The following is a 26,126-nucleotide window of genomic DNA, read 5'->3' on the forward strand; positions in this document are numbered from 1 at the left end:
CTTTTCCTTGCAAAGAAAGTGAGATAACAGCAAGAAAAAAAAGAAACAAAACAAAAAACAACAACTAAAAAAACCCAAACAACCCCTCCCCCCCCCAAAAAAAAAAGGCCAAAAACAAGGTAAAGAGCTTCTTCTCAGTCAGCCTTGTCCCCTGGCAAGGAGTCAAGCACCTTTACACCTCTAGCTGTTGGACTGCCTGCATCTATGTAGACATTTGTCAGCTCTAGACTGTGTGAGCAAAATGCATTCTGACATATAAGTGCTAAGGAAAAAAACCAAAGCTTGTGAAGGATACCTTTGTGCTTTTATATCTTATAAGAAAGGCTTTACAGAAGCTTTCATTTGCTTCCAAACCATAAACTGTACCAAATGTATTGGCTCAGAGTACTCATAATCCCATATAACCTATATTTTCTTTTTTATGATCACAGGACAAGGGTAAACTATTGTCACATAAAATAAGTGAATGTCAAAAAAACATCAGCAGCATTCAATGTCCTATATTTGCCAAATAACTTTGACCAAGAGAGAAAGAAAGCAAACAAAATCCCACAAATTTAATTTCTTACTGCAAAATAAATCTTTTTTTTTTTTTAAATAGAACCTCAAAAACCAGTTTAGGATGAGACAAAGTGTTCTATTGAGCCAAAATTCAGACACTTGACATTTGTCATCTGAGCAGAAAATGAGTATGGGGAAATTTGCTTTAGGTTGGTTTATTAATTAAACCAAACCTTTAAGTAAACAGCTTCAACTGAGGTTGTATTATTGCCAGAGAACAATCTTCATATCTGTTTGATCACCAAAAAAACTAACGCTGTGTTGAGTTTCGAAGATGTCCCTGTCAGTCCCTGTATGTTAATCTTGTTAAACTGAAGCACGAATCTTAAGTGATAATGTTTTCAGGTGCAGTCAGCAGGAAGATGGGATTTCATTTATTCTCTTGAGTAGGATAGCTCTGGATTGCTCCAGTGGATGCTGTTTGATTTCTAACTGAATTCAATACTTCAACAACTGTATATGGTTTACAAGAAGTAAATGCCTTCCTAAAATCTGCTGATTCTTTTCTTGGTACCTATTTAGGTACATCTGTTATTCAGGTGACAGCCACAGATGCTGATGATGCCAACTATGGGAACAGTGCCAAAGTGGTGTACAGCATCCTCCAGGGACAGCCATATTTCTCAGTGGATCCAGAAACAGGTTAGAAAACCATTCTGTCTCACTGGAATCAAAATAAAAGTATGTTTTTTTCTTTTAAAATAATAATAATGCAGAAAATTTTCTTTTCTTGGTATAACTAAGATTTTCAGAAGATGATTGCTAACTGTAAAGGCCAAAAGTTAAAAACAAAAAAAAAAAAAGGTGTAATATACTGTAAAGGGTCCAAAGACTCGTCAAAATTAGTCACAAGCCTATTTTTACACCAGTTTCTGGGAATTTCATCTGTTTACCTTTAAAAAACATAAATAGGAACTGGACATTTTCATACTATAAGGTTAAAAAAAATCTCATAGGCAATTACGTATTTCTAAAAGTTTGGAATAGATCCCTGACCACTGATTTTTCATAAGTTAATTTTTAACATAAAGTTTTTTTGAAGCTGTATTATGCTTCCAAGAGTTATAGGAACTGAAGCAAGTGTCATTAATGCTTTTAAGTTGAAAAGAATGAATTGAAGCCTTTTTCACACTTATGCAAGAATTTGAATAAGACAAACACCAGCTAAAAAAAAAAAAAGTGTGAATTTTGGGCATCTATAACTCAAAATTAGGGTTCAGAAAGGAAAGATGTCACCAGAACACTCTTATTCCAAATATCTGATCCTAAGGCACTCAAGACTCAATAGTCATTGCATTAGTTTTTCTTGCATGTTATAAAAATTATTCTGGTTTTCTAATTGACAATTTAAGTGCAACCCTGTCCAGAATCCCTGAAGTTCCTGATCCACTGAGAGTGCTGAGATGATGACTAACTTTCTGTTGCAACAATCTGGGTTTTTTTCTAAATACAGCAAAGACATAATATGCAAACGATAATTAATGACAAGGCTAAAATTTTAAAAGGGAGCATAAAGATTTTGCATTGGATAAAAGTGTTTGAATTTCCACCCTTTTTCAACCTCTCTCTTTATTTTTTCTCTTTTCTCCAATCCCCTACTCAAACATCATCACCAGGCATGAGCAGGGAAACAGGACCAGTACCACATGGGCAATAACTGATGGCAGAAGGTGTTTAGGCGGGCAGGCAGTAAGGGAAACACCCAGCCTCTCATCTTTGGTTCAGGGATTAATTTTCTTATTTTAATCCAATTTGCTGTTTTATGTTACATGTATTAGTAAGTCTAGGTATGATAATCAGAACCTGGTAATCCTGGCTCAGACATGAATGTCATAAGCACTAAGCTGCAAAGGTTTTTTCTTTATTTCACTCACTTGCTAGAAGTGTAAATTTTCCAGGATTGCCTTTTTTTGTGTGTGTAATATCAAACTGAGCCTATAATGAAAGCCTTCTTCTGAGAAAGAAAGGGAAGGGCTGTGAAACCTCCAAGCAGAAAAGGACACTATGTTTACATTTTCCCACTTCACAAAAGAAAGCTCTGCTCACTCCGGCTTTTAAAATCCACTACTCTTATAAATAAAAATAAAAAGCTTTTGTTGGTTTTCAAAAAGGAACTTTAATGAAGTGGTGTACAGCACCACTTTTGGTTTTCTCACCCAAGACATTTATTTTTTGTGTACTGAAAAATTGTCTGAGACATTCAAATTACACTTATGAAATCCTTCAAACTGGACACCCCAAAAAGATTTTCAAAACTAATTTTAGACTCTTCTCCGATTATTTTATTAGCTGTAGCTCCTGACTTACAGTGGACATCACTGAGCATAAAAATCAATGATCTATTACAGCCTAGAATAATGAATCGTGGGCATGTTAGACTTCAGCCTTGTGCTGTAATATCAAAATGTCACCAGGGTTGAAGATTACACAATATGGTAAATAATAACTGAGGATAGAAACTGCAAAATTTCATTATTTTAATGAACATATTGATATTTTTTGTCATTAAAAGAATAATCAAATTGATTTAGCAAAACAAAAGCAATGAATATTTTCTGTTACATTTTTTTTGTCTATTTTCTTAAAAATCACATTAAAGCATCCATAGATTGAAAGGTTTATTGCAGTATACCTTGTTGTGATTGCTATGGATTATCATCTGCACCTTGTATCTGACATGAATCCCTCTAAGAGCTCTGAGATTACAGTGGATGGGGCTGCTCCTTCACCTCTCTGTCTCTCCTTTTTTTCACTCCTTCAAGGCATAATCAAGACTGCTTTACCAGACATGAGCAGAGAAAACAGGGAGCAGTACCAAGTGGTTATCCAGGCAAAGGACATGGGAGGCCAGATGGGAGGATTATCAGGGACCACCACGGTGAACATCACCCTGACTGACGTCAACGACAATCCACCTCGCTTCCCCCAGAGTATGGAGTGTCTAATAGTTTGGTTTTCCCAAGAACCCCTCAAAATCAGCTAGTTTGCTTTGTTCATCTGGAATTTTTGGGGTTTTTTTAATTGCTGTTTTTGTAGTACTTACCCACAGCTGTGTCTGTTTATTTTGCAGCATTCCAAGGCAAATGGGAATCTCTGTCTACATTTTTTTAACATCAAATTCTTTGTTGGAGTGATAAATTTCTCATTCTTACTCTGCTTACAGAAATATAAACTGTTACAATATTTTAGGCCAACTGCAGGGACTTTAGAGGAATTTAGCTACAAAATATAAGGATCTGTTCTTTTAGTTCCCTGTGTTGAAGCAAGTAAATACATTGCAGGTTTTCTAATGTTCTGACTTCCACAGGCAGAGTTGATCAGGTATTTTGTTCTGCTGGCAGTCTAAGCATTTGGTTTAGGTACTAGTAATCTGTGTTCAGTTCTTGAATGTTTATGATAATCTAGGCCAGTCTGACACAAGATAAAGTTTTTTAGAAGTATCTTTGTACAAGAAAAAAATAGCAAATAGCAGAAAGCAGCACAACACAGAAAACTTCTGAGTAATACCCTACAAAAATCTTTTTATCCTAGGACAGTGTTTAAATTTAATCTCATGTTCTTACAGTCAGTGTCTGATAACTGTTTGATAGGCTGCAGATAGGAGAAATTTATAGCCTTGGTTCAGTGCCTGCCAGAAAAGTGTCCACATAATAAAATTTGAATTGCTTGTTCACACTGATGAGAGACCTGGCTCTCTTTACGGATCCACTAAGGACTGAACAAAGAGAGCTGATTTATAAAATGCTCTCCTGGACTTGAAAAGCACTTCAGTACCATGGCAATAAGTACACCCAGAATAGTACAAACTGTTCAACCTAGTGCAGTTAAAAAAAAAAAAAAATTGGAAAACTCTGACAGCATGGAAGAATGGATCTTTGGAATTATAAATTACTGTTTTAATCTCTATCCATGATAACACATTGCTTTAAAAGAAGAGAGGGGAGGGGAAGTACTCTCATAAAGAAATATACAACTCTCATAAAGAAATATAATTTCAATTCACAATTAGAGTTCACCTAATGACAATCACCTTCCCATGGTAAATTCAAACATCAATTTTTAACTGAACTTCCTGTTCAACTTAATGAGGGGATACTTTTTAAAAATGTATAGCATAATGCAAGCCTAAAATATTTTGGCAAATAGAAATTCTGGAACCTAACCTATAATTTATGGTGGCACATTGCATTGTAAACCTCACTGTTGAATAAAATCAAATAAGATAAAAGAAAGAATGAAGAATGTATAGAACTGCAAAATAATTTAAGGTTTCCAATCCCCTTAGCCTGTGTTCTTCTGAAAAAGAAGGCTCTTTCAAAATTCACTGAAACTTCAAGTCTATGAAAGCTTTTCTAATTGTTTCAATAAACTTCGGGATGGGTACTTTTTTGGAGAAATTTACACAATTTGATGCCTCAATGTTCTCCCTAGTATTCTACTTTGAACATCACTGAAACACACTGTGCGGCTTACAGAAGGCTTGCTGTGGGATCTTCCAATGCTGCAATTTCAGTTGTGCTGGTGATCCTTCCCTCTCATTTTCTTTCTCCTCAGCAGGGTGGGTTTTACGCTTTCTAGGAAATCAAAGAAAGAGAAATATCAGGCAGATTTGATTTCTTCTTGGGTAGTTACGATGAGGGGTACACCTTCAAAAAACTATCTGTTCTGGAAGTTTGCTTTTTATGAAAGCATTTGTCTTCCTTTTTCTCTTATGTGAAGCAACAATAAGTGAAATTGTTGCCCAAAGTAGCAGGTGAACGGCAGTTGCAAGCAACTCCAGTTGATATCAAGGTATTTAGGACTGAAAAATGGATTTCTTAGAGGGACTGGAGAAAGTGAAATGGCACTGTGAAGTAGTGGTTGTTCAGACCGCATCAAGAAGAAGCATTTTCTGTTTTGCTTTTTTTCCCAAAAGTAGTCGTGGAAAATTAGAAGACCTAAATGGAATTTAAATGGTACTAACACATTTTGAATTCTATTGTACTCCAAACCAAATAGCCATCTCACATCCTGAAATGTGTAGCATTCACACAGCACCACAAAAGTAGGAATGCTTTCAAACAAAAAAAGCACTGAAGGGAGGTATTTATCTGGAAGGAGTAATAAGTACCATGACTGAATCTGTTCTTATGGTAGATCTGGCTCAGCTGCCAAACCCTTGAATTTTCAAGGGTTCGAGGCTTGAAACTCATGATTTAGCTGCCAGGAATCCTACCTTTCATCCCATTTGCAGACTGGTTTGAGGAAACAACATACATTTTAGTCTGTGTGGATCACAGAAAAATAGGCTGCTGCTGAGTTTTCACTTACAACCTTGAATTTGGAACAGCAATCACAATTTAGCATCAAGCATTAGCTTCCATTTTGCTACACATCTATATAAATACAAGGTGTTTTCAGGAACTCTCTTTTGTACTTAATCTTTACAACTGGGGACAGAAACTCATTCTGCACTTAGAATTTTGATACGTTCCTTGTATTAAATGGAACAGGTCAGGATCCTTTAGGTGCCTTAAAAGGGCGTGTAAATAGAGGAAATAGCGTTGTTGCAACAAGGAGAGTTGACTGTACTTTACTACAAGTCAATACAATTTATATGTGTCTTCTTTGGATCCTTTGAATAAAGGTTGTACCCTTTATTAGGCACTAATTTTGTCACATTCTTAAGGTATTTCTCCAATGCTACTACTTCACTCAGTAAAATAATATGAATTTACATGAAAAAACAGAACAAAAGGAACATTAGATTTTGGCATGTTACGTACAAAATATGAACTCATCAGATGTGTTCAGATTTTTTTACATTTTCTTGGTAGCAAATAACAGAAAATACTGAATTTTATTTTTTTTTGTGTCTTGCTAGTGAGGAAACATCTACTATGTCTCCTTCTTCCTGGTGAAGAAATTAATAGTTTTTCTGCTACAGCATGTCTTTAAAATTAGATTTAAAAAAAAAAAAAGTTGTCAGAAAGTACATTTGAATTCACTTTTCATACACACAAGCCAGCGTAAAGGGTCTGTGTAATCAGATTTCTTTATAGAAGACTGATTATAAAAATAAAAATAGCAATTAACATGAATATGTGTCCAAATGCCCTTTACCATGACTCTTTACCATGTATTATCAATAAAAAATGAATTTATTATTTTCAAACAGAACACTTACTAGAATATATTTCAAAGTAATTAAAAGAAAAAGTTATTGTATTTTAGTCTCTTTCCAAAATCCTCACAGATTTCTACAACTCTTATTTGAGAACAACCTTGAGAGAACAAAACAAAATCCTTTCCTATTTCTAAATATACCTAGGAACATTTCTAGATAAATATATATATATATATATATATATATATATATATATATATATAGTGCTAATAATCAGGGTAAGAACTGGTACCTCACTGTTTTGCACCTTTTTCCCTTAAAACTGAAGAAAAAAAGAAGTGTTATATGGCTTTGAAGAATAAATTGAATATTTTGACAGTTTGTCAATCAACTCCAAATCTTGTTTTAAAGTTTAGTGTGATGACTAGTGGCATTCTTCTTACAGTGTTTGGAACTTCAAGTTACTTTAAAAATCTAGTTGAAATTGAAGATAATTTTTATTCAGAAAAAAAATATTTCTCAAAACAATAAATGTTTGATTTTGCTCTTCTAGGCTCCTACCAGTTCAGCTCTCCTGAATCTGCACCACCTGGGACTCCTCTTGGCAGAATTAAAGCCAATGACCCCGATGTGGGAGAAAATGCAGAGATTGAGTATAGCATCTCCAATGGGGATGGATCAGACATGTTTGATATCATCACTGACAAGGACACACAGGAAGGGATTATAACTGTCAAAAAGGTTTACTTTTTCTCCCTCTCTTTTATATGTACTTAGCTCTTCAGGTGTTACGGTTATTTTTCTTTTTCCAGGGGAAGGGAGGGTAGATCTCACAAGGGGTCAGGCTGCCAAGGAGCTGTTGTATTAGTTTTGTTCTTCTCTTTCTTCAGCAGGTATCTGTTATTTTCAAGTCTCAAGGGAAATTTATTGGCATGTCACTTCACATAAAGCAATATTTCAGGGGCTGCTGTCTGTTCAATATATAGACTCTCACACACAGTACTTTCAAATTAGGGCTGTGAAAACTTGGAGAGGTTCAGTTCACAGTGGGGTTTATCAGCTGATTGCTGTGCTAAGACTTACAAGAGTGGTAGGCTTACCTGGACCTTGATGAATTTGCGCGTCTGAGATTAAACTCTCCCTCTCTAATCTGTTCAACAGCCAGTTATCCCTAGTACCTAAAATCTGTCTTGCTTTAAGTCCAGTTTTGGTGATACTTCAGTTGTTACAAATGATGTCAGTGAAACTCCAAAGAGCAAAGACATTTACAGAAGTTTAATTCAGAATCCCATGTCTGACAACATTATTGGTTCCTTTTCAGAATTCAGCCTCTTAAACTCTGAACCCTTTTATTGATTTTAATGTTATTAAATGTATCAGTAACATTAATTGATAACTACCTATGAATAAAATACCAATCTATAAACATATTTGGAAACACATATACTTGTTTATTTATATGTCTCTATGAAGGTCTACCTACATATACATATATGGATATGCATGATGTAAATGTCATATGGATTGAAAATCAAACTTCACAGATTTTCTTTTTACTGAGGAACATGGAGACCAGGGACAAGTCTGATGTGTTCCTAGTGCCAAACTGTAGATGGTAATGGGTGAAAGAAAGTAAAAAATAAATAGGACAGAGATAATTTAAGAACTGGGATAATTGCTCTTTTTACTGCCAATGTGATGAGACAAATAAGACTTTACACAACTCCTTGTTGTGGACTGAGTAAAACTTCCATGTTTCTATATTTTTACATAAGTCAAAGCCTCTTGTTTTTTCAGGAACCTGAACAATTAATAGGCAGAGGGATCATAACTGCCTTGCTATCCTATAATAATTCTTAATTTTGGTGTCTAGAATAAGATCTAATATATTCCATCTTCTCCAAGATGGAGTAAAATTTTGAGCTTTTGCTCCTAAAAATGTTTCACCTTTCGATTTAGACTGTAAAACTTACATTTTTCTTAAGGCGATGTAATTTTCTTTATTATTACTATTATTTGCTCCTCAGCATCTGGATTTTGAAAACAAGGTGTTATATACCCTAAAAGTAGAAGCAAGCAACGCTCATCCTGATCCTCGTTTTCTTCAGCTGGGGCCATTCAAAGACACGGCTTTTGTCAAAATCTCTGTTGAAGACATTGATGAACCTCCAGTGTTCAGCAGACCCTGGTATTTAATAGAGGTAGACGAAGATGCCAAGGAAGGAAGCATTATTGGGCAGGTTGTCGCCCAAGACCCAGATATAGCAAAGAACGCAATAAAGTAAGCCATTATACAATATGGAATTCTTTAGATGTGGGTCAACAGAGAACGATGAGAGTGCAAGGTAGAAAGAGGCTCTTTGGGTAATTAAGCACATGGGGGCTGTTGGAAAGTGTCCAAGAGAAATGTCTGTGCGAGCTTGTGAAGGCAAATACAATTAGCACAACGAGCGGTGCAGAGAATGCTTTTTAAGAACAGTCTACAGGAACCAGGTAAAAAGAAAGGAGATGTCAGCACTTAATTGCCAGCATGTTTTAGTACTTTCGCCAAGCTGTTCATAAAATTATTCTTTTGTACTATCTAAAACATTCAAAATTTTGTATTTCTGAACTCCCTGATGCTTGATGACAGTCACACTTCTGTACATAGCATCCATGTTCCATAACTTAACTATTTAATGATCATAGTATATTGAATAAGAAATGATTGCAAGAAAGTAATAACAATTAGAACTAAGAGTTCAGTGCTGCGAAATTGCTGTAATTGTTACCAGTCTGCTATTATTATCTGCAGTGACAAACAAGGCACTTAAGTTTGTCTATTTACCATGCAAGTGATTATGAAAATTGATCTCTGCATTTCTGAACAAGCTTTCTATGTCCTACAGCAGTATGTGTTGAAGTAGGAGGTGTGGGAGGAGGAGGAAAATAAAATATTTTAAAGAAAAATATGTATAAAATCTCAGTTTAACCTGATAATGACTGCCAGCTACTAGGCTGATTAGAAAACAGCTGTAAACCAAGTTTTTTCTCACTGGGTAAGAAAAAAGCAAAAACAAGCATCACAAAACAAGATTTATGCAGTTTCATATTAAAGAACAAGTAATTGAAAGATTTTTCTCTCATGTTTGTGGTCCTTGTGACACCTCAAAAATAGATATTTTTAAATTGATACTTTCTTGTGTCTGCAATATGTGTCCTTTGGTGACAGAGTTCTCTCAGAAACCATTAATTTGCAAAAAATCTTACCTGAAAAAGTTCACTTTTAGTTATTAGTCCAAAATTCACTTTATGAGCTAAAATGTAATTTCAATTATCAATCTAAAAACTACCGACATAAAGTTTTGTCTTCATCCTCCTCACTAGTCTTAAAATTGTTTCTAAGTATTTGTAGCATGCAGGTAGTTAAGGGAAAACTTAGGTTATTTGGAAAGAAAACATTCTTGATCAAGCACAGTTAAAACTGGAAAACTTTTAGAGGTGGCTGTGAGCAAAACTGGAGACTGCAATGGGAGATTGTGATGCTCAATTTTACTGTGTCTTGACAGATATTCTGTAGATCGACACACTGACCTTGACAGAATATTCAACATCTATTCAGGAAATGGATCCTTATTCCTCTCGAAGCCACTTGACCGAGAAGAAACTCCCTGGCACAACATCACTGTTATAGCAACTGAAATCAGTAAGATGAAGATAAAATTTATCTCAGAAGAATATTTGAACTGAGAAAATAATTAAATTCTACAGTTTCTATGACTTACCTTGTTTCATTAGTTTTGCTCTTATCCAGATATTATTGATAGACAAGACATCTTTAAACATACATATAAAAGTCCAATTTATATTTTAAGCTATGTTTTGCCCATTTTTCACAAAGATATTTAGGAACTCTCAGGCTCAATAAAGCCATGTACAATATACATTAGATAAGTTAACTGGTTCCTTGAGAATTCACATCAAATAATTTGGTGCACGTGTGATGCACTGACTCTATCCCGAGCTAAGTCTTTGGGAAAATCTTTGGGGAAGAGGAGAAAAAATGCCCCTGACATACAAATACATTGTCAGAATAACCTTTGTAAATGAGAAAAAAATTATGCTTTACCTCAGCTGATTTAACTTATCTCAGAAAATGGCTTTGTTTGAAGTCAAGACTAGGGAAATTTTTTGCCCTCCATATCTGAAGTAAACTGTGGGCTTAATCTTTCACCTGGGTTCTTTACTATTCTCTTAGATACTTTCAGGCTAGATGTCTCTTGCCTACCTTTTTTCTGAGGCAACAGTCATCAAAGGGGAAAACATATGATTTTAGGGAAAAACTTTTCTGTCTTCCTTTATTCTCCTATAGATTCCCCTGGAGTCAATGTGCTTAAGAGTCAGGGAGTTGGGTAATGTGGAGAGATGAATCATATCCCCATTTTCAGAAAGATTTATATCTTTTACCTTTTCCTCTTAAATACTTTTCAATGTTTGGTTAAAAATGTTCTACATTTTCAATATGCATAGTGTGAGAATCCTCTCTGGCAATACCTTGAGTTTGGAGGTTTGTGAAGATTGATTGATGATCATATCCTGCATAAATCATTTTATTATTTTGTTTTTTATAGTTAGGGGAGAAAGGAAACTTTGGTTTGGGTTTTTTATGGTTTTGTGTTTGTGTGTGGTTGTGGTGGTAGAGTTGTTCACTGACACTCTTTTACTGCTTTATTGATTTGAAAAAGTAAATGTTCTTAACAGCTCAGCCTCATGGAACAACTTTGGCAATTAATTATTTGTTGAACTGATATAAATAATACAACTCCCTAACAACTCAGTGATCTGTTTTTAATGTAAATCAATTTGAGCATACTTTATATGATATGTACACACATATATATATATATATAAAACAATAGAAAAACTTGTTTCAATTATACATAGGACTTTTATGTGTATGTAATGTATGTCATCAGAAAATGAAATATAATTGTTTTACTATAATCAAGAAAATTGAACATTTCTAATATCTTTTGGAAAAAAAGTATTGGATTTTTTTCATATACATATCTCTTTTTATTGTAATATTTTTTCTTTTTTTCAGATAACCCTAAACAAAGTAGCCAAATACCTGTCTTCATACGGATTTTAGACATAAATGATCATGCACCAGAGTTTGCCAACTACTATGAAACATTTGTTTGTGAAAATGCAAAAGCAGGACAGGTAAACCAATACTGATATTACCAAAGGACTTGTAAGGAAACTATCCTGCAATGCCATCATGAAGAATTCAACATATTAGTTTGAACAGCAGTAGACTAACCCAGCCTCTTAATTTCCTATCTTCTGCAAAAAATACAAGTTGATTCCAAAAAGGACATAAAAGATGAAAGATAATATCCTAGTACAATAGCATAGGATATAATAAAAAAATGATACTTTTAGGTGGTTTTTCATTTATAATACCAGAAAATATTTTTCAGAAATGGGTTTGCATAATGCTAAAAAATGCTTTATGCTGTACAATAATTACATTTATTTCTGGATTTTTATCATTGGCTTAGTTAATGTAGCAACACCTTCAAGTACATGAGGCAGGAAAATCTTTATTATGTCTCAGTTAAGAAGGTGTGTAAACCAAGCTTTTTCAAAAATAAAGGGCAGTGTAACTGTTTCCATTGTAGGTTATAACTCAGTCTGGCATTGTGTTGAGTCTGGTCAAAGATCACGTATATCCCTTTCTAAACTGTCTCAGAATTCTGTAAAATTCTAAGAGACAAGAAAAAAAGTTAAGGATAAAACAAAGTGATTATTTGGATTCAAGTAAGTAGATAAACCAAGAGAACTCAGAGCCAGCATATTACAAAAATGTCTTAATATTGCTGCCTTCACAACATCATCTATTTATGCTAATGCCAGTCAGTCCTTCAGTATAAAATCTTGTGAAGAAAGATTTTTTCTTTACAAGATTTACCAAAGAAGTGGATTTTGTAACAGAGAGGGTACTCTAAGATTATCTCTCTGAAATGGCTCACACGTGAGCCTCTTCTCTAGACTGATTAATTTTTGACTGGAAGAAAAATGTTGAGATCATTATTTTCACTTACACAAACATGAGTGGGTTTCTACTGTAGGAGAGCCAAGCCAGGATGAAGCCCTAAGAGGAGCTTAGGTCTGTCCTCGTGGCTCACCAGCTTTAGGCTGTCATCATCCAGCCAAAACAGTCTGGCTTCATGGAAAATATGTGGAAAGGATCAGAATGTATAATATTTTGTTTTTCTTTAGAGCACAGTGACCACGCAATATTCAAGGACTTCATGAAGCTGGGAGATATGGATAGGCATCAGGAACCATGCTCATGTTTTACCTGATTTTTTACCAGTGTTTATTTAAGTCACAGAGGCCTCACTGAAGGTAGCATAGATGGTACCTAAGATGAGTTTAGTTTTTCAGGTATTGCAGAACCCTATGCAGAGCAAGAACACGTGTTCGTGTTCAATTCTGATCCAATTCAAGTGATGTTTTATAAATTTTTTAACAGATAGAAAAATAAATAAAAAACGGAGAAAGAAAGGACACAATGGATTATAAGAAGACCGCATAAAATTCTATTTATTTTTCATTCATTAAATATTATATCAGAATTCAGGCAAAATGTGTTAGGATGGAAGAAGATACCTTGATTTAAAAAAATCACTTCCCTTTGAAGAGGTATTTGACAACTTTTTTATTCTTTTTTTAAAGAATGTTTTACTATTTTTCATGTAAATGATATAAATAGATGCATATACACTTTAAAGGAAGTGATGAATTAAATTATAACAGTGGAAGGAATTATCATACCAGAAAATTGAAAAGAGAGTGCTTTTCACAACAACTAAGGTTTATAATCACATCGTCCTGTCTTAACCAGTGACATAAATTGCCACTTAAGACTACTGTTCAAGCCTTAAAGAAGGTACAAAAATTCTCCAAGCTTTTGGCTGTTAGACCCATAGAGTTTTACTTTATGACTTTTAAGCTGAATGCATTCAGATAATTCTAGCTGTTATGTTCAAACAGATGCCGTAGAACCTAAATTCTGTTACTGTAACAATGTCTCATTACACAAGACAAAATTGAGGTAAATAAACTTTAAAATCTGAGTGTGATGACTGGTAGAAAAGTGAGTCATGTATTTTATTTGCATAACACAAAGAATGTTTCAAAAGCTGAGAAATTAAGATCTAATTGAAATTAATCTTGTGCAATTTCGCCAGCCAGCAAACACAGGTTTTGTCGTATATTTGAAGAAGTTCAGTCCAGGCAGACTGGTTGTCAATTTCCTTAATGCAATTTCCATCTAGTCTAGCATACTTGGTGAAATACCATGAATGTATGAAATATCATTTACCTTTCTGGTAAATTCTGTACTTACCTAATAGCAGATATGACAGACACCCATTCAATAGGTATGCGCGTTGTTTTTCAGACCTCCTACACATCTAATTTACCAATATAATTTCAGCAATTATTTTCCCTCATTGGAAAATCCCACAAAAATACTAGAAATAGAGTGTGCACCAAGTGTAGTCATAGAAAAATGAGAGATTCATTTTGGCTTTCTATTTCTTAACAGCTGAGGTCTTCAAGAGAGGCACCTGAGTTTGTATCTGAACATTTATGCATAATTGGCTTAGTATTTCAGAAGAGAGACTACCTTCAATACATGAGAGTACTTTTATTTTGGTGCTTAAAATAACAGTGAATATAGAAATATGAACTTGAATGTTTTGGCCAAGTGTGCTAAGTTCCTGAGAACCTGTACTGCTCATGTCTAGCAGTCCCTGTATAGTACAAGAAAAATGGAAACATATGCTCATTTATTACTATTCCAACCCATTTTAGAGATCTCCCAAACCAGCTTTTTGATTATAACCATTATTGTTTCCTGACACATCACAGCACTGCTTCTGCATCTGGTGCCATAACAAAAGAATCAGGCTGAGAAGATAAATATATTTAGGTTTTTGGTTGGTTTTTTTTGTTTTTTTTTTTTTTTTTTTTAAACCAGGACCAGCTATTAGTCGCACACCTTTCTAAGTTTCAGGTACATCAGGAAGCATCAGAATGATCAAATATTGTTTCTCTGCCACCAGGCAACAGTACTCATTCTCAGCATCAACAGATATTAGATGCTTCGCTTGTGGTTTTCAGATAGCCTTAGGAGGGTCAGAGGAAAGAAAATCCTACAGTGTCTCCTACTCTTTTGTGTCCAAGCAACAATGGTATGACTGGGTATAACCCTTATCATAAAAGGGTAATAAAAATGTGTGTTCATTAGGCTGAAACACTTTTGTCAACATGAGAATCTTATTTCATTGGCTAGTACACAGGCTAAAGAAAAGTAGGGAGCAGACTTCCTCTCATGCGATTTAGAAACCCCTAATCCTGAAGCCCCAGGGACTGTTGTGGGGAAGGCTTTGGCACAAGGTCTCTAATACCCTTGTCACAGGAATTAATTGGGTCTTTTTAGCTGGATTAGAGGATGAGTACTCTCCATGGAAACCAGGCAGATATACTCGAGAAGGAGACTAATTTAACTGAATAACTTGTTGGCAAAAGTTTAGCTCCATAGTTTATTGCAAAGTATTTTTTGGCAAAAATTTAGCGAATTTCAACATTCATCAAGAAAACAACATGGGTCACTACTTTTCCCCACTGATGCAATATTTTTCCTGCCATTCACAGGTTTTCAGACAACAGAACGCAGAAAGTTTGTTTCCTCCTTCAGAGACCTGGCTGATTTTTCTTTTCATTACTCTCCATACCTTCCCTCTCTTTTTAAAATGAAGCAGAGAGAGATCACTTTTTCTCAAGCCTGCATTGCTAATTATCAGTCATGTCTTTATATACATAAGGTATATACATAAGGTAGACACCTTCTGGCTTATTTTAGTGAGAGACCCATGCTAGCAGTCTTTCTTTTTAAGTAAGAATTGAAGTGAGAGTTTTCCAAATTTTGATAAGCATTCAGTCCTGCTTAAAACTGCCAACACATTTGTGGAACAGAGCCAAGCTCTGGAAACCAAACTGCTTTGCATTACTGAATGTGAAGTTTTGTGCAGTGACAGGCATCTATTCAAGCTTGCACATGTGTGATGGAGACTGTTTTCTGCAGCTAGCACCTTACAGGGGTATAGCCTAGAATTGTGTCTGTACAAGTGTGATCACTCAGACCGCATAATGGCAAGATGGACATCCACTGACAGCTGCATTGATTTTTAAACACTCCTATGGGCTATACCATCACGTCTTTTACTTAACCTCTGTGATGCTTATTTATGCTTGCTGTTAGTAATACATTCAAGGTTAGCTAGTGATTGACCCTACCAGATCATACAGGCAGGAAAAGGGGTAAGAGGAGGAAAGGATAGGAGAAAAAATCTGTTCTTCTATTGTTTCCCCATAACATTTGCACATATTGTTCTCATGATTGCCATACATTGTCTCTCTCACAGGATTTTTTTTCCCCATAGTTTATTGCAGACAAAGTGGTGAGGTCTTACCAGATTCCTAGAGAAACATTTGCAGCACCAAAGAAGTTCAACAACTTTCAAGAAAGCCAGTGCTTTGAGATACAGAATTTCTGTTCTCTTCTATACCACTTCTTAAAAAATGTTAGACAAAAACCAACACTAACAGTTCCTAGACATTTCTTTCTCAAGTGCTTAGAGATACTTTTAAGTCTTTTATTACTTTTATTTCTCTGTTGTACAACGACAAGGTTTAACTAAGAGCATGATATAATAAAAAAATGAAAGCCCAAATGCTTCAAGTGGATTAAAAGCCTGGTCCTCTCTTCTCTTACATACAGAAACAACAAAAACTCAGAAGTTGTTACTGTACCTGTACCTTAACAATATCTTTCTCTAGTAGTCTTTGTGACTGGAAGTACAATTTTTATATGATAATCATGTTGTATTTAAACTACAGAAAGGTGATCTACAACACAGACCATCTTTAAATTTCTGTGAAAGTGACATTACTTTTCACCATATATAGTAAATTTTGAAAGAAAGAATTTTGAAAAAGAAAAAGGTGGAGAAATAAAATAACAACCAATAATACATTACTGTTTTGAAAAGAAGTAGCAGCAAACTTCTTTGCAAACATTTTATTTGTCTCAGGTTTCGTTTTATTAGTAGAAATGTTTAACCTGAAAATATATTGCATGTGCCCACCCATGGATCTCATCTTGTTCATGTTTCTCCAAGGAACTTTTCAAAACATGTGGCTGTAGCTTTTAAAGAGTACACCCTGGAGCCAAGGTGCAACAGCCATTTATTTGCATGACATGCAAGCCAGCACACACTGAAAAACCCGTCTTAAAAGCGTCCAGATGGTGCTGACCTCTGTGCTATAAAGCTTAGCATTTGCTTTAATGGTTCCTACATTTCTTTTAAAGGCATTCTCAAGGCCGAGCCTACAACCAAAACCTTCTACTTGTGCAGCTCTCTGTGTGTACAAGTGCAGCCTCAGGAACGCTAACAGCATGCTCTGAAGTGCACAGAGACCCTTCCTATTTCAGAATTCCCCCAGCCAGCTTCTACTTGCTTGCTGTCTTTAAAACATCTTGAAGAGTAGCCTTTGCCTAAGGATGTATGAGATACATAGAAGGAATCTGTTTTTAGGCCATCCACTCACCCCCAACCACTTTTTCAGACATGAGTACGAATAACTGTAAAATAGCCTGAACATAAACTACAATCATAGTTTTGACTGTGGTGCAAGTACTAAAATCACAGCATCCAGGTCAAAAAAACCAAACAATATGAAACAGGACTGTAATTGAAGTATTTCCATGTTTGAAAAAAAAAATTCAGTGGAAAATAGGTCCAAACCCTTTAGCATAATCTCTGTCTTAATCATGAAAGAAACAAATAGAATCATGGCATCATACAATGATTTGAATTGAAAAGGATCTCAAAGACCACCTTGTTCCAATTCTCTTGGCCATGGCCAGGAATATGACCCATTAGACTGGTTGAGTTGTTCAGGGCTCCATCCATCCTCACTTGGAACACTTCCAGAGATGCATCATTCACAGTGCCCCTGGGAAACTTGGTTTAGTGTCTCACTGCCCTTTGAGTGAAGAATTCCTTTCTAACATCTAATCTAAATCTTTCCTCTTTTAGTTAAAAATCTTTCTCCTTTGTCCTATCCCAATCCGCCTGTGTAAGAAGTCAATCTTCCACTCTTTTATAAGACCTCGTAAAGTACTGGAGGATGACAATAAGATCTCTCTAGAGCTTTCTCTTCTCCATACTGAATAACCACAACTCTCTCAGCCTGTCTTTGTAGCACATGCTCCATACCCCTAACTATCTTTGTTCCCCTACTTTGGACTCACCCCAACTGGCTCACATCTCTATTATGGTTAGGACTCCAGACCTGAATTCAGCACTCCAGGTGGCATCTCACAAGGGAAGAGTAGAGCAGTAGAATCACTTCCCATGACCTGCTGGCCGCTCCTCTTTTGATGCAGCCCAGGATACAGTTGGCCTTCCAGGGTCTTTGTTGGCTCATGTCCTGCTTTTTATCAACCAGAACCCTCAAGTTCTTCTCTGCAAGGCTGCTCTGTCAATGACATCTTCTCCCATTCTGTGCTCTTGTCTAGGATTGTCCTAAGCCCATGTGCAGCACCTTGTACTTGGACTTGTTGAACTTTGTGAGATTCTCAGAGATTTATTTCTCAAGATTTCCCAGGTCTCTCTGGACAGAATCCCTTCCTTCTGTTGTGTCAGCCTCATGTCTTCTGCAAACTTGCTGAGGATACACTTGATCTCACTGCCTATGTCATTGATAAAGATATTAAAGAACACCTTTCCCAAGACATCAGTCATTGTCAGAGCACTGCTAAACAGCATGGCTAAATGAGCACTGGTCCCAAGATCATTAAGAAAAGTTCCCATTGGGAATAATTCTTCTTGCTACTTTTTCACATTGTCAAACTGCTACAAATATCTTGTCCTGAATGTAAAAAACATGATGTCAATGCCTATGTTTTAATTTTCATTATCTTCAAAGAAAAGTGACCCTAAAAACTTGAACTGACCCATTAAGATCCACTCAAGAGTATGATACTGTTTTTTTTTAAATACACAGAAGTGCTCATGCACATGCATAGGCAGCTCTCAAAATAGTGACAATACTGCTGTATTTTCTAAAATATTCTCATTCACATGGGAAGGTATGAAAGAAAGAAAGAAAATAATAAGAATGGTTTTATTTTCTCCAAGCTTGATCTGCTTGAAATATATTTGAGTAAAAGTATTTTTCTTGAAATAACTCTTCTGTCATAAATCTTACAGCATCAGAGACGTTGCTCTTAAGTCCTGATGAAGAGTGATCATACCTCAATGTCCCTAAGTGCATCAAAATGGGTGAATATATAACTGAAATGAAATCACAAAATGTACACAAAAGAATACTAACTTTTCTTCATATAAATGAGATACTTAAAAATAGCCAGACTACTTTCATTTGTGGCGATTATCACTGACAGCATTGTATTTTATTTACAGCTATAAAAGTGAAAAAGAAAAATCCTTAATTAGATAAGATTTCTAATTTCCTTTCACCTGTTCATCATTTGGAACAATTCACCTGCAATCATGGTTTCTCATTGTTCTTTTAATCTCTCATTTTTCTCTGCTAGGCAAACAGCTGGTTCTCAATTCATGTTGCCAACAGTTAGATCAGGTAATGAGGTTGGGTTTTTACCCTCAGCTTTACCCTAAACAATAATTATTTGTTGTAATTAGGTTCCTCTGTGCCTGGTAAAATTGTATTTCTGCATGTGATTTGCACATGAAGGGATTCAAATCTTACAAACACTGAATGATTACATCTCAAAAAGACCCAAGATACTAAATTACAGTTTCTGATAGTTACTGCAGCAGGACATTTTCTCCTTGGGTTTTTCAGCAAGTAATTGTAAACCACACAAATGTAGTCACTTACTCTAATTCTGTCTTCTCCCTGGTACTTTTCTATTTCTTCAGTATTTTCAAACTTGTGCTAATGTGAAAGGAAAATTTTCTCATTTAAATTTGATGTCATAGCCCAATTAAAAAAATTTTGGGTGGTTTTTTAGCAGTATTTTTAAACTGTGGAAAACTAAACTTAAACCCAATCCTGGTCTTGCTTTCTGTACTAACACTTCCAGAGGCAGATTACAGGAAAGACAAAAGCAATTGAACATTGGAAAATTATTGACATAAACTGCAATGTAGAAACACTCTAAACGGGATACTTCACCATAAACAAGGATTTGATTAATCTTGTGAAGCAGCTAAAAATTATAAAAAATATCAAAATATCAGTGAACATTAAATGCTTTAAAAGTGAAAGTATTATGTGTAGTATATGTAGTTATTACTCTAATAACACTTAGAAAAACTGCATTATCCTGCTTTAAGCATAGTCACATCCTATTGTGCAAGGCTGATATTTACAAATTACCATTCAAGTTCCTCAATATACCTCAAAAATAAAAAGAAATTATAAAAAATATTTTGTGCTTTTTTTAGAAAAAGGTGTTGGAAAGTGAATGAGCTAAGCACAGATCCCTCAGCTGTTTCTGTGTTGTGTTTTGGGTTTTTTTGCTTTGGGGTTTTTAAATTATAATTCAATATTATTAACTGCAATCCAATCATCCAAAGTTAACTAGAAAAAATGGGTCAAATATTCATGGTGCAGTGCAACACTAGCAGCAGCAAGTTTCTGAATGATAACAGCAAAAAACCACTTTAATAAAATGATTCATTTTGTGAGATACCTTCAAAAATTTAACTGTATCCTCAAGTCCCATCAAGGTCAATGTTCCAAGAGAGTATATATGAAAAAATAATTCCTTATTTGATAGCAACAAAGTTTACAGATTATATTAGTGCTACTTTTCAATTACTGTATTTCTGGAAGAAGTCAATCTGCGCCTTCTCTGGAAATAAAAGAAAAACAAGGTCTTTGAAAACAAGTGGCTTTGATATCTGTGGGATTTCAAGACACCCTGAACACTGGAAACACCTGAAGACTCAAGACAGTCATTGGCTCTCTCTTGGCTTTGAAAGAAAAATGTTTAGCTGCTGAACTCATTCTGCCTTTGAGTGGCATAGTAATGTACCTGTACTGAGTTACAGCATCCTCAGTTGAGACTCACTCCTATTCTCGTGCTACCAGTTTTGTCATCTTGTGATTGAATGCAAGCCTGTGCTTGCAAGCCAAGGTGGACTATGGATTCCCTCTCGTGTGACACCCACCAGGAAGGGCAAATGACAGAACAGCCACTCACAGAGCTATCTGGAGTTCCTGTGACTCATGCAGTGTGGCATGGTGTTAAATGTTGCAAGTCAATTCATAAATCTCAGTTGTTCCCATGTAACTTTTCCTTCCTCAGTTCTGTAGCTGTTTCCTTTAGCCTCTCTGTCAGTCCAGCAGAAGATAGATTAAAAAATAGTCAAATTTTTAGCATTTATGTGTGTCTACATAAACGTGAGTACACACATTTGCACATTTTGATGTAAGAGGAAAGCTTATGCAATCCAGAGGTACTGCTGAAGCCTCTCCTTTTTCAGCCCACTCTGCTCTGACCCTATTCTGGCACTATTATCACTCCTTCCCAGCTGGGCTTGAGTGGCCTTGTTAGGGCAGCTATTAAACTCCACAGCCAGAGGTTTCAATTTAGGAGGGAGTAAAGCTTCTCTTTTTATTACCCCAGGAGAATTGAGAATCCTGCCAGTGCAGTACTCCAATTTATCGCCAGGAGCAGATGAGGTGGACTGAGAATTAGACCCACTTAACAACTGGTTTACACAGCACTCTCTGTCATTGCTACATGAAGCCACAGGAGGTTTATGGCTTATTCAGAAGGGCAAATGTTTCTGTATCACTGCAAGATACTGAGTACAAATCAAAGCACATGGCTGTTCTGCAGTGAGGACTGGACTCTTTTTCATCCTCTGTTATGTGTTTAAACCATAAAATAATTTGTTTACTGTAACCTCTACTGTATTTATTTGGGAAACATTTGGCTTAGGACATCAGTTTTTGTCTTCAGATAGAGAGTCCTTGGATTTTTATGGGACATGAAAAGCAGAGAATTGAAACACAAGATTTCTAAAATAGCATGAAATGCTCTTTTCTTTATAGCTCATACAGACTGTGAGTGCAATCGACAAAGATCAGCCTCCTCGAGGACACAAATTTTTCTTTGAGTTGGTGCCAGAATTTGCTGTTCATCCAAACTTCTCTGTTGTAGACAACAAAGGTAACTGCTGACCCTAACATCTCCCTCCCCAATATCACACAAAACTTAATTCAGAAACACTTATTGATTCTGTGTTTCCATTCTAGATAACACAGCGGGAATTATGACCAGAAGAAACGGATACAGCCGTAGTAAGACGAGTACCTATCTTCTGCCCATCATCATATTTGACAATGACTACCCGATCCAGAGCAGCACGGGCACGCTGACCATCCGCGTGTGCGCCTGTGACAGCCGGGGCAACATGCAGTCCTGCAGCGCCGAGGCCTTGCTGCTCCCTGCCGGCCTCAGCACGGGGGCTCTGGTGGCCATTCTCCTCTGCATCATCATCCTGCTAGGTAGGCACCTGTTACAAGATGCTTCCTTGACCAGACAAAGAGCTAGTCACTTTGAGAGTCTTGATACTCTTAAAACACTTATTCACATGACCCTCTAGAAAAATATCATTATTCTTTAGAAGATTGCGTGAGAAGAGTGAGACTCTGCTATTGAGACTAAATACAATTGAAAATACAGGGTCAGTTTTAGTTACCATGCTCATTTGAGTAATGTTCATACCATAATCAGACCTTCATTTAGATCCAGAACTTTAAAATCCTATTTCTGAGGCTATGCTAAGTTTTGCAACAATGTTATGAATTATATTAGCTATTTAATGATGAAAGATTTGGATTTTTCCTGTACAGAAAATATTTAGCTCAAAAGCGTAGGATAGAAATACTCAATTTCTTGCAAGTGATAGTGAGAACTGCTGATTAAATAAGTATAAGAACAGAAGTCAGACAAGTGTTTGGAAGGTAGAAACATTAGAAAGATGTGGATACATATGAAGGAAGTAGAATAAATGTTAGCTCATTATCTGGTGTTAAGAACATAAAAATTTCAACTTGCATGTTTTACAAGAAAAGTATCACCTCTACTTTCCAGTAAAACTCTGCAGAAAAGCTCTTTCCTTTTCCACCTGTTCTAGCAAACATAGCTTGCCAAGGGGTCAGTGGGAAGCTACAGGTGTTAGTTTATATAATTATAAGGGGATATATTTTTCTTTTTTTCAGTTTTTACCCTAGATTCAAGATAATTCTGTGATACTCCTAATATTTGCTATAGGTATTAGAAGAAGGGCAATATCTATAAAACATATCTGTACTGTGCTTAAGGGAGGGAAAAGACTTGAGCTCTAGCAAACTGATAAACTGCTTAGATTCAGGAATTGCTACTGGCCTGGTTTTTGCATCAGCCCCCTTGGATTCCCCAGGATGTTGTCCAGGCATAGTCAGGGAATCTGCTGATATTCTGCCAAGAGGCAGAACTTGAAAGGCACCATGCTCAGGAGAAAATTATGGCTCAGATTCTGCCAGACCTAGCTCTTCACCTTGCACAGTTCTTATCATCATGTCAACGAGCTCTGCATCTTTAAAGCGATCCTGCATGCCCCGACAAGAGCAGGAGAAAAGGGAGCGTGAAATACACGCCCTTACTAGCTCAGAATGAAAACATTGCTCTGATTGGCTGCAATGCTTGAGTACAGATTGAACAAATCTGTACTAAACTTTGGACTTATCAAAGTTAAATGGCGCTTGGGGCCACAGCAACAATATATGAGACTCAGAAGAGGGTCAGGGACCATTGCTGTGCAGAACAAGTTTGACCACTTCTTGTCTCAGCCCCAGGGTTAGAGGCCCTGCTCTGCTTAGCACTGCTGACGTATTTGATTCCAAAGAAATATGTGGCTGTGGAGTATCTAAACAGAATTTTTAGTCTACAGCTAGTGTGATACTCAGCATCCTATTTAATTTTTCAACAAGGTTGTGTGTTATAATAGTAAAGTGGTGCCAACATGCCCAACATAGGTGAGACATATTAAGTACCAGCCTGTGAAGCTCACTTTACAATAACCTCTCAGTGATCTGCCCTTTTCTCCTATATGGAATTCTTAAACTTACTAAAGTGTGTAGTTTCTAATCTAGTATTATGAAAAGAGCCTCTGTACAGGTGCAAGGAAGAAAATCCAAAGAATACTGAATGGAACATATTTCTATTAATTTTAGATTCACAACATAATGTCACGGCATGTGGAAGATCTCTATTTCACTCTCCCCAGCTGCAACATGTCAAACCTTAGTTTTTATTCACCAATATTCAGATGATTCAGAGTAAAAACTTAGCTCCTAAGACTCAACTAAACCATTCAGCACAGTTGTAATTTATGGTTCAGCAGTCACTGTTATGTCTCCTTGACAGATGATCTTTCTGGCCTCTATTATTTACTCCAGCTGCTGGAGAGAGAGTCAGATTTGTATGTGCACTTAAGCATTGAATTGCTACTGAAATCAATACCATTTAGACACCAGAATGTATTTAAAAAATCCTAACTTCATTTTTTTATCTCCCCTTAGAGAGCTTCATTTTTGTATCAATCCTCACCTCTTCAGAAATGTTATTCAACTCGAGTTTCATAAACTAAGGGAATCATGTTTTTTCAAAAGAAACATTTAGTAACAAAGACTGGATTTCAATTCTTGCAGTCATTGAAGCAAAAGTAGTTTTGTCAATTATATTGATAGCTTAAGGTCTTCAGGTTCTTATTTTCAGAGGGACCTGTAGATTTCATATTCAAAAGTGAATTAGACACTTGGGAATACCTAAATCACTAGCTTTCAAGAGTGTGAATACCTTTTGCCGAGGAGATTCAAATACTTGTGATGAAAGGACCCTTAGTGACTGCCAGAAAGGTGGTACTTAGAAAAAGAAAATCAAAATCAGTAGTATAATATTGTATGGTATTGTTTACTTTTCAACTTCAGCTTAGTTGCAAATTTATTTAAAATATAAAGTATTTTTATCATTTCTCCCATAGGTTTTTTAAAAAAATAAGTTTTTAATTGCTATAAAATCATTAATACTTTCCCTTATTAACTTGGAGATTGATTTTATCACTGCATTCCTACCAAGAATCCCACTCCAGCCTTAAAACCTTTCCTGGTCAAGAGATGAGGTAAAATTTTGCCTCATTTATTTGCTTTCTAAAGATCTGTTCCCTCATTCACTTTTTTTTTCCTTTTAGTATTAGTTGTCTTGTTTACGGCTCTCAAGAGACAGAGGAAGAAAGAACCCTTGATCATCTCAAAAGATGATGTTCGGGACAATATTGTGACCTACAACGATGAAGGAGGTGGGGAAGAAGACACACAGGCTTTTGACATTGGCACACTGAGAAATCCAGAGGCAAGGGAGGAGAGTAAGATGAGAAGAGATGTTCTCCCAGAAACAATATTTCAGATAAGGCGGACTGCACCTCTTTGGGAAAACATCGATGTTCAAGATTTTATTCATAGAAGGCTAAAGGAAAATGATTCAGACCCAGCTGCCCCTCCTTATGATTCATTAGCAACATATGCCTATGAAGGAAATGATTCCATAGCAAATTCTCTCAGCTCCCTGGAATCACTTACCACAGAAGGCAACCAAGACTACGATTACCTCAGTGACTGGGGACCGCGGTTTAAAAAGCTGGCAGATATGTATGGTGGAGAGGACAGTGATCGAGACTGAGGAAGTAATCTGTGACCTGGTCAGTGTTAGTGGAATTCATGTCTATGTTCCTAGATAAATAAAGTGGCCTACTCTCTTACTTGGGAATAAAATATTTACAAAAAATAGGTGTTGTCTTAGTAAGGGTTTGCTTAATCAATAAGTCAACGTGAATGAATATGAACGATTGAGATTTTAAAAAACACTACAACCAACCTTCTATGCCTAGAAACCTCTGATGAAAGGGTTTTATAGGGAATGAAAAGACAATAAAAGGCTTTTTGCGCCTTTGAGAATTACATGGAAACTCCATATTTTTAAATTGCTTTGCTTTACCTTTCCTACTATGTTGGATAGTGTGCATCTGCATTGTAACTTAATCTCAAAAATATACTTTAAAAAGATTAATATTACTGCCATATTTATTGAGTTAAAAATGTCTGTGTGTTGATTCATCCTGATATTTTTATATATGTATATTTATATTTTTGTATTTTTATTAAATAAATTAGAATTTATAAAAAGACCACTTATGTAGTTTGTCAATCATAAAGAACTGTCCAATCTTTCTGAACAAAGGAAATTTGTATTATGCAACACTTCATTTTTGAATGCATCTTCTTATATCAGATTAGT

At 35.8% G+C, this 26,126-nt stretch overlaps 1 protein-coding gene across 2 annotated transcripts in view; it reads left to right on the top strand.

The window, feature by feature from the left end:
- The window catches only part of CDH9 (cadherin 9), a 98,007-nt gene extending 72,101 nt beyond the window's left edge, over positions 1-25,906 (top strand). For both annotated transcript variants that reach the window (XM_059470163.1, XM_059470172.1), the window contains exons 4-12: positions 1,076-1,203; positions 3,324-3,491; positions 7,221-7,408; positions 8,695-8,948; positions 10,216-10,352; positions 11,751-11,872; positions 21,842-21,959; positions 22,046-22,297; positions 25,024-25,906. In XM_059470163.1, the coding sequence (XP_059326146.1) occupies positions 1,076-1,203; positions 3,324-3,491; positions 7,221-7,408; positions 8,695-8,948; positions 10,216-10,352; positions 11,751-11,872; positions 21,842-21,959; positions 22,046-22,297; positions 25,024-25,511 (1,855 nt within the window). In that variant the 3' untranslated portion in view covers positions 25,512-25,906. The remainder of the gene's footprint in view (positions 1-1,075; positions 1,204-3,323; positions 3,492-7,220; positions 7,409-8,694; positions 8,949-10,215; positions 10,353-11,750; positions 11,873-21,841; positions 21,960-22,045; positions 22,298-25,023) is intronic.
- The last annotated feature ends 220 nt before the right edge of the window (positions 25,907-26,126 follow it).

The sequence above is a fragment of the Ammospiza nelsoni genome, chromosome 1 (assembly GCF_027579445.1).
Source record: "Ammospiza nelsoni isolate bAmmNel1 chromosome 1, bAmmNel1.pri, whole genome shotgun sequence".
In the NCBI taxonomy this organism is placed as follows: Eukaryota; Metazoa; Chordata; class Aves; order Passeriformes; family Passerellidae; genus Ammospiza; species Ammospiza nelsoni.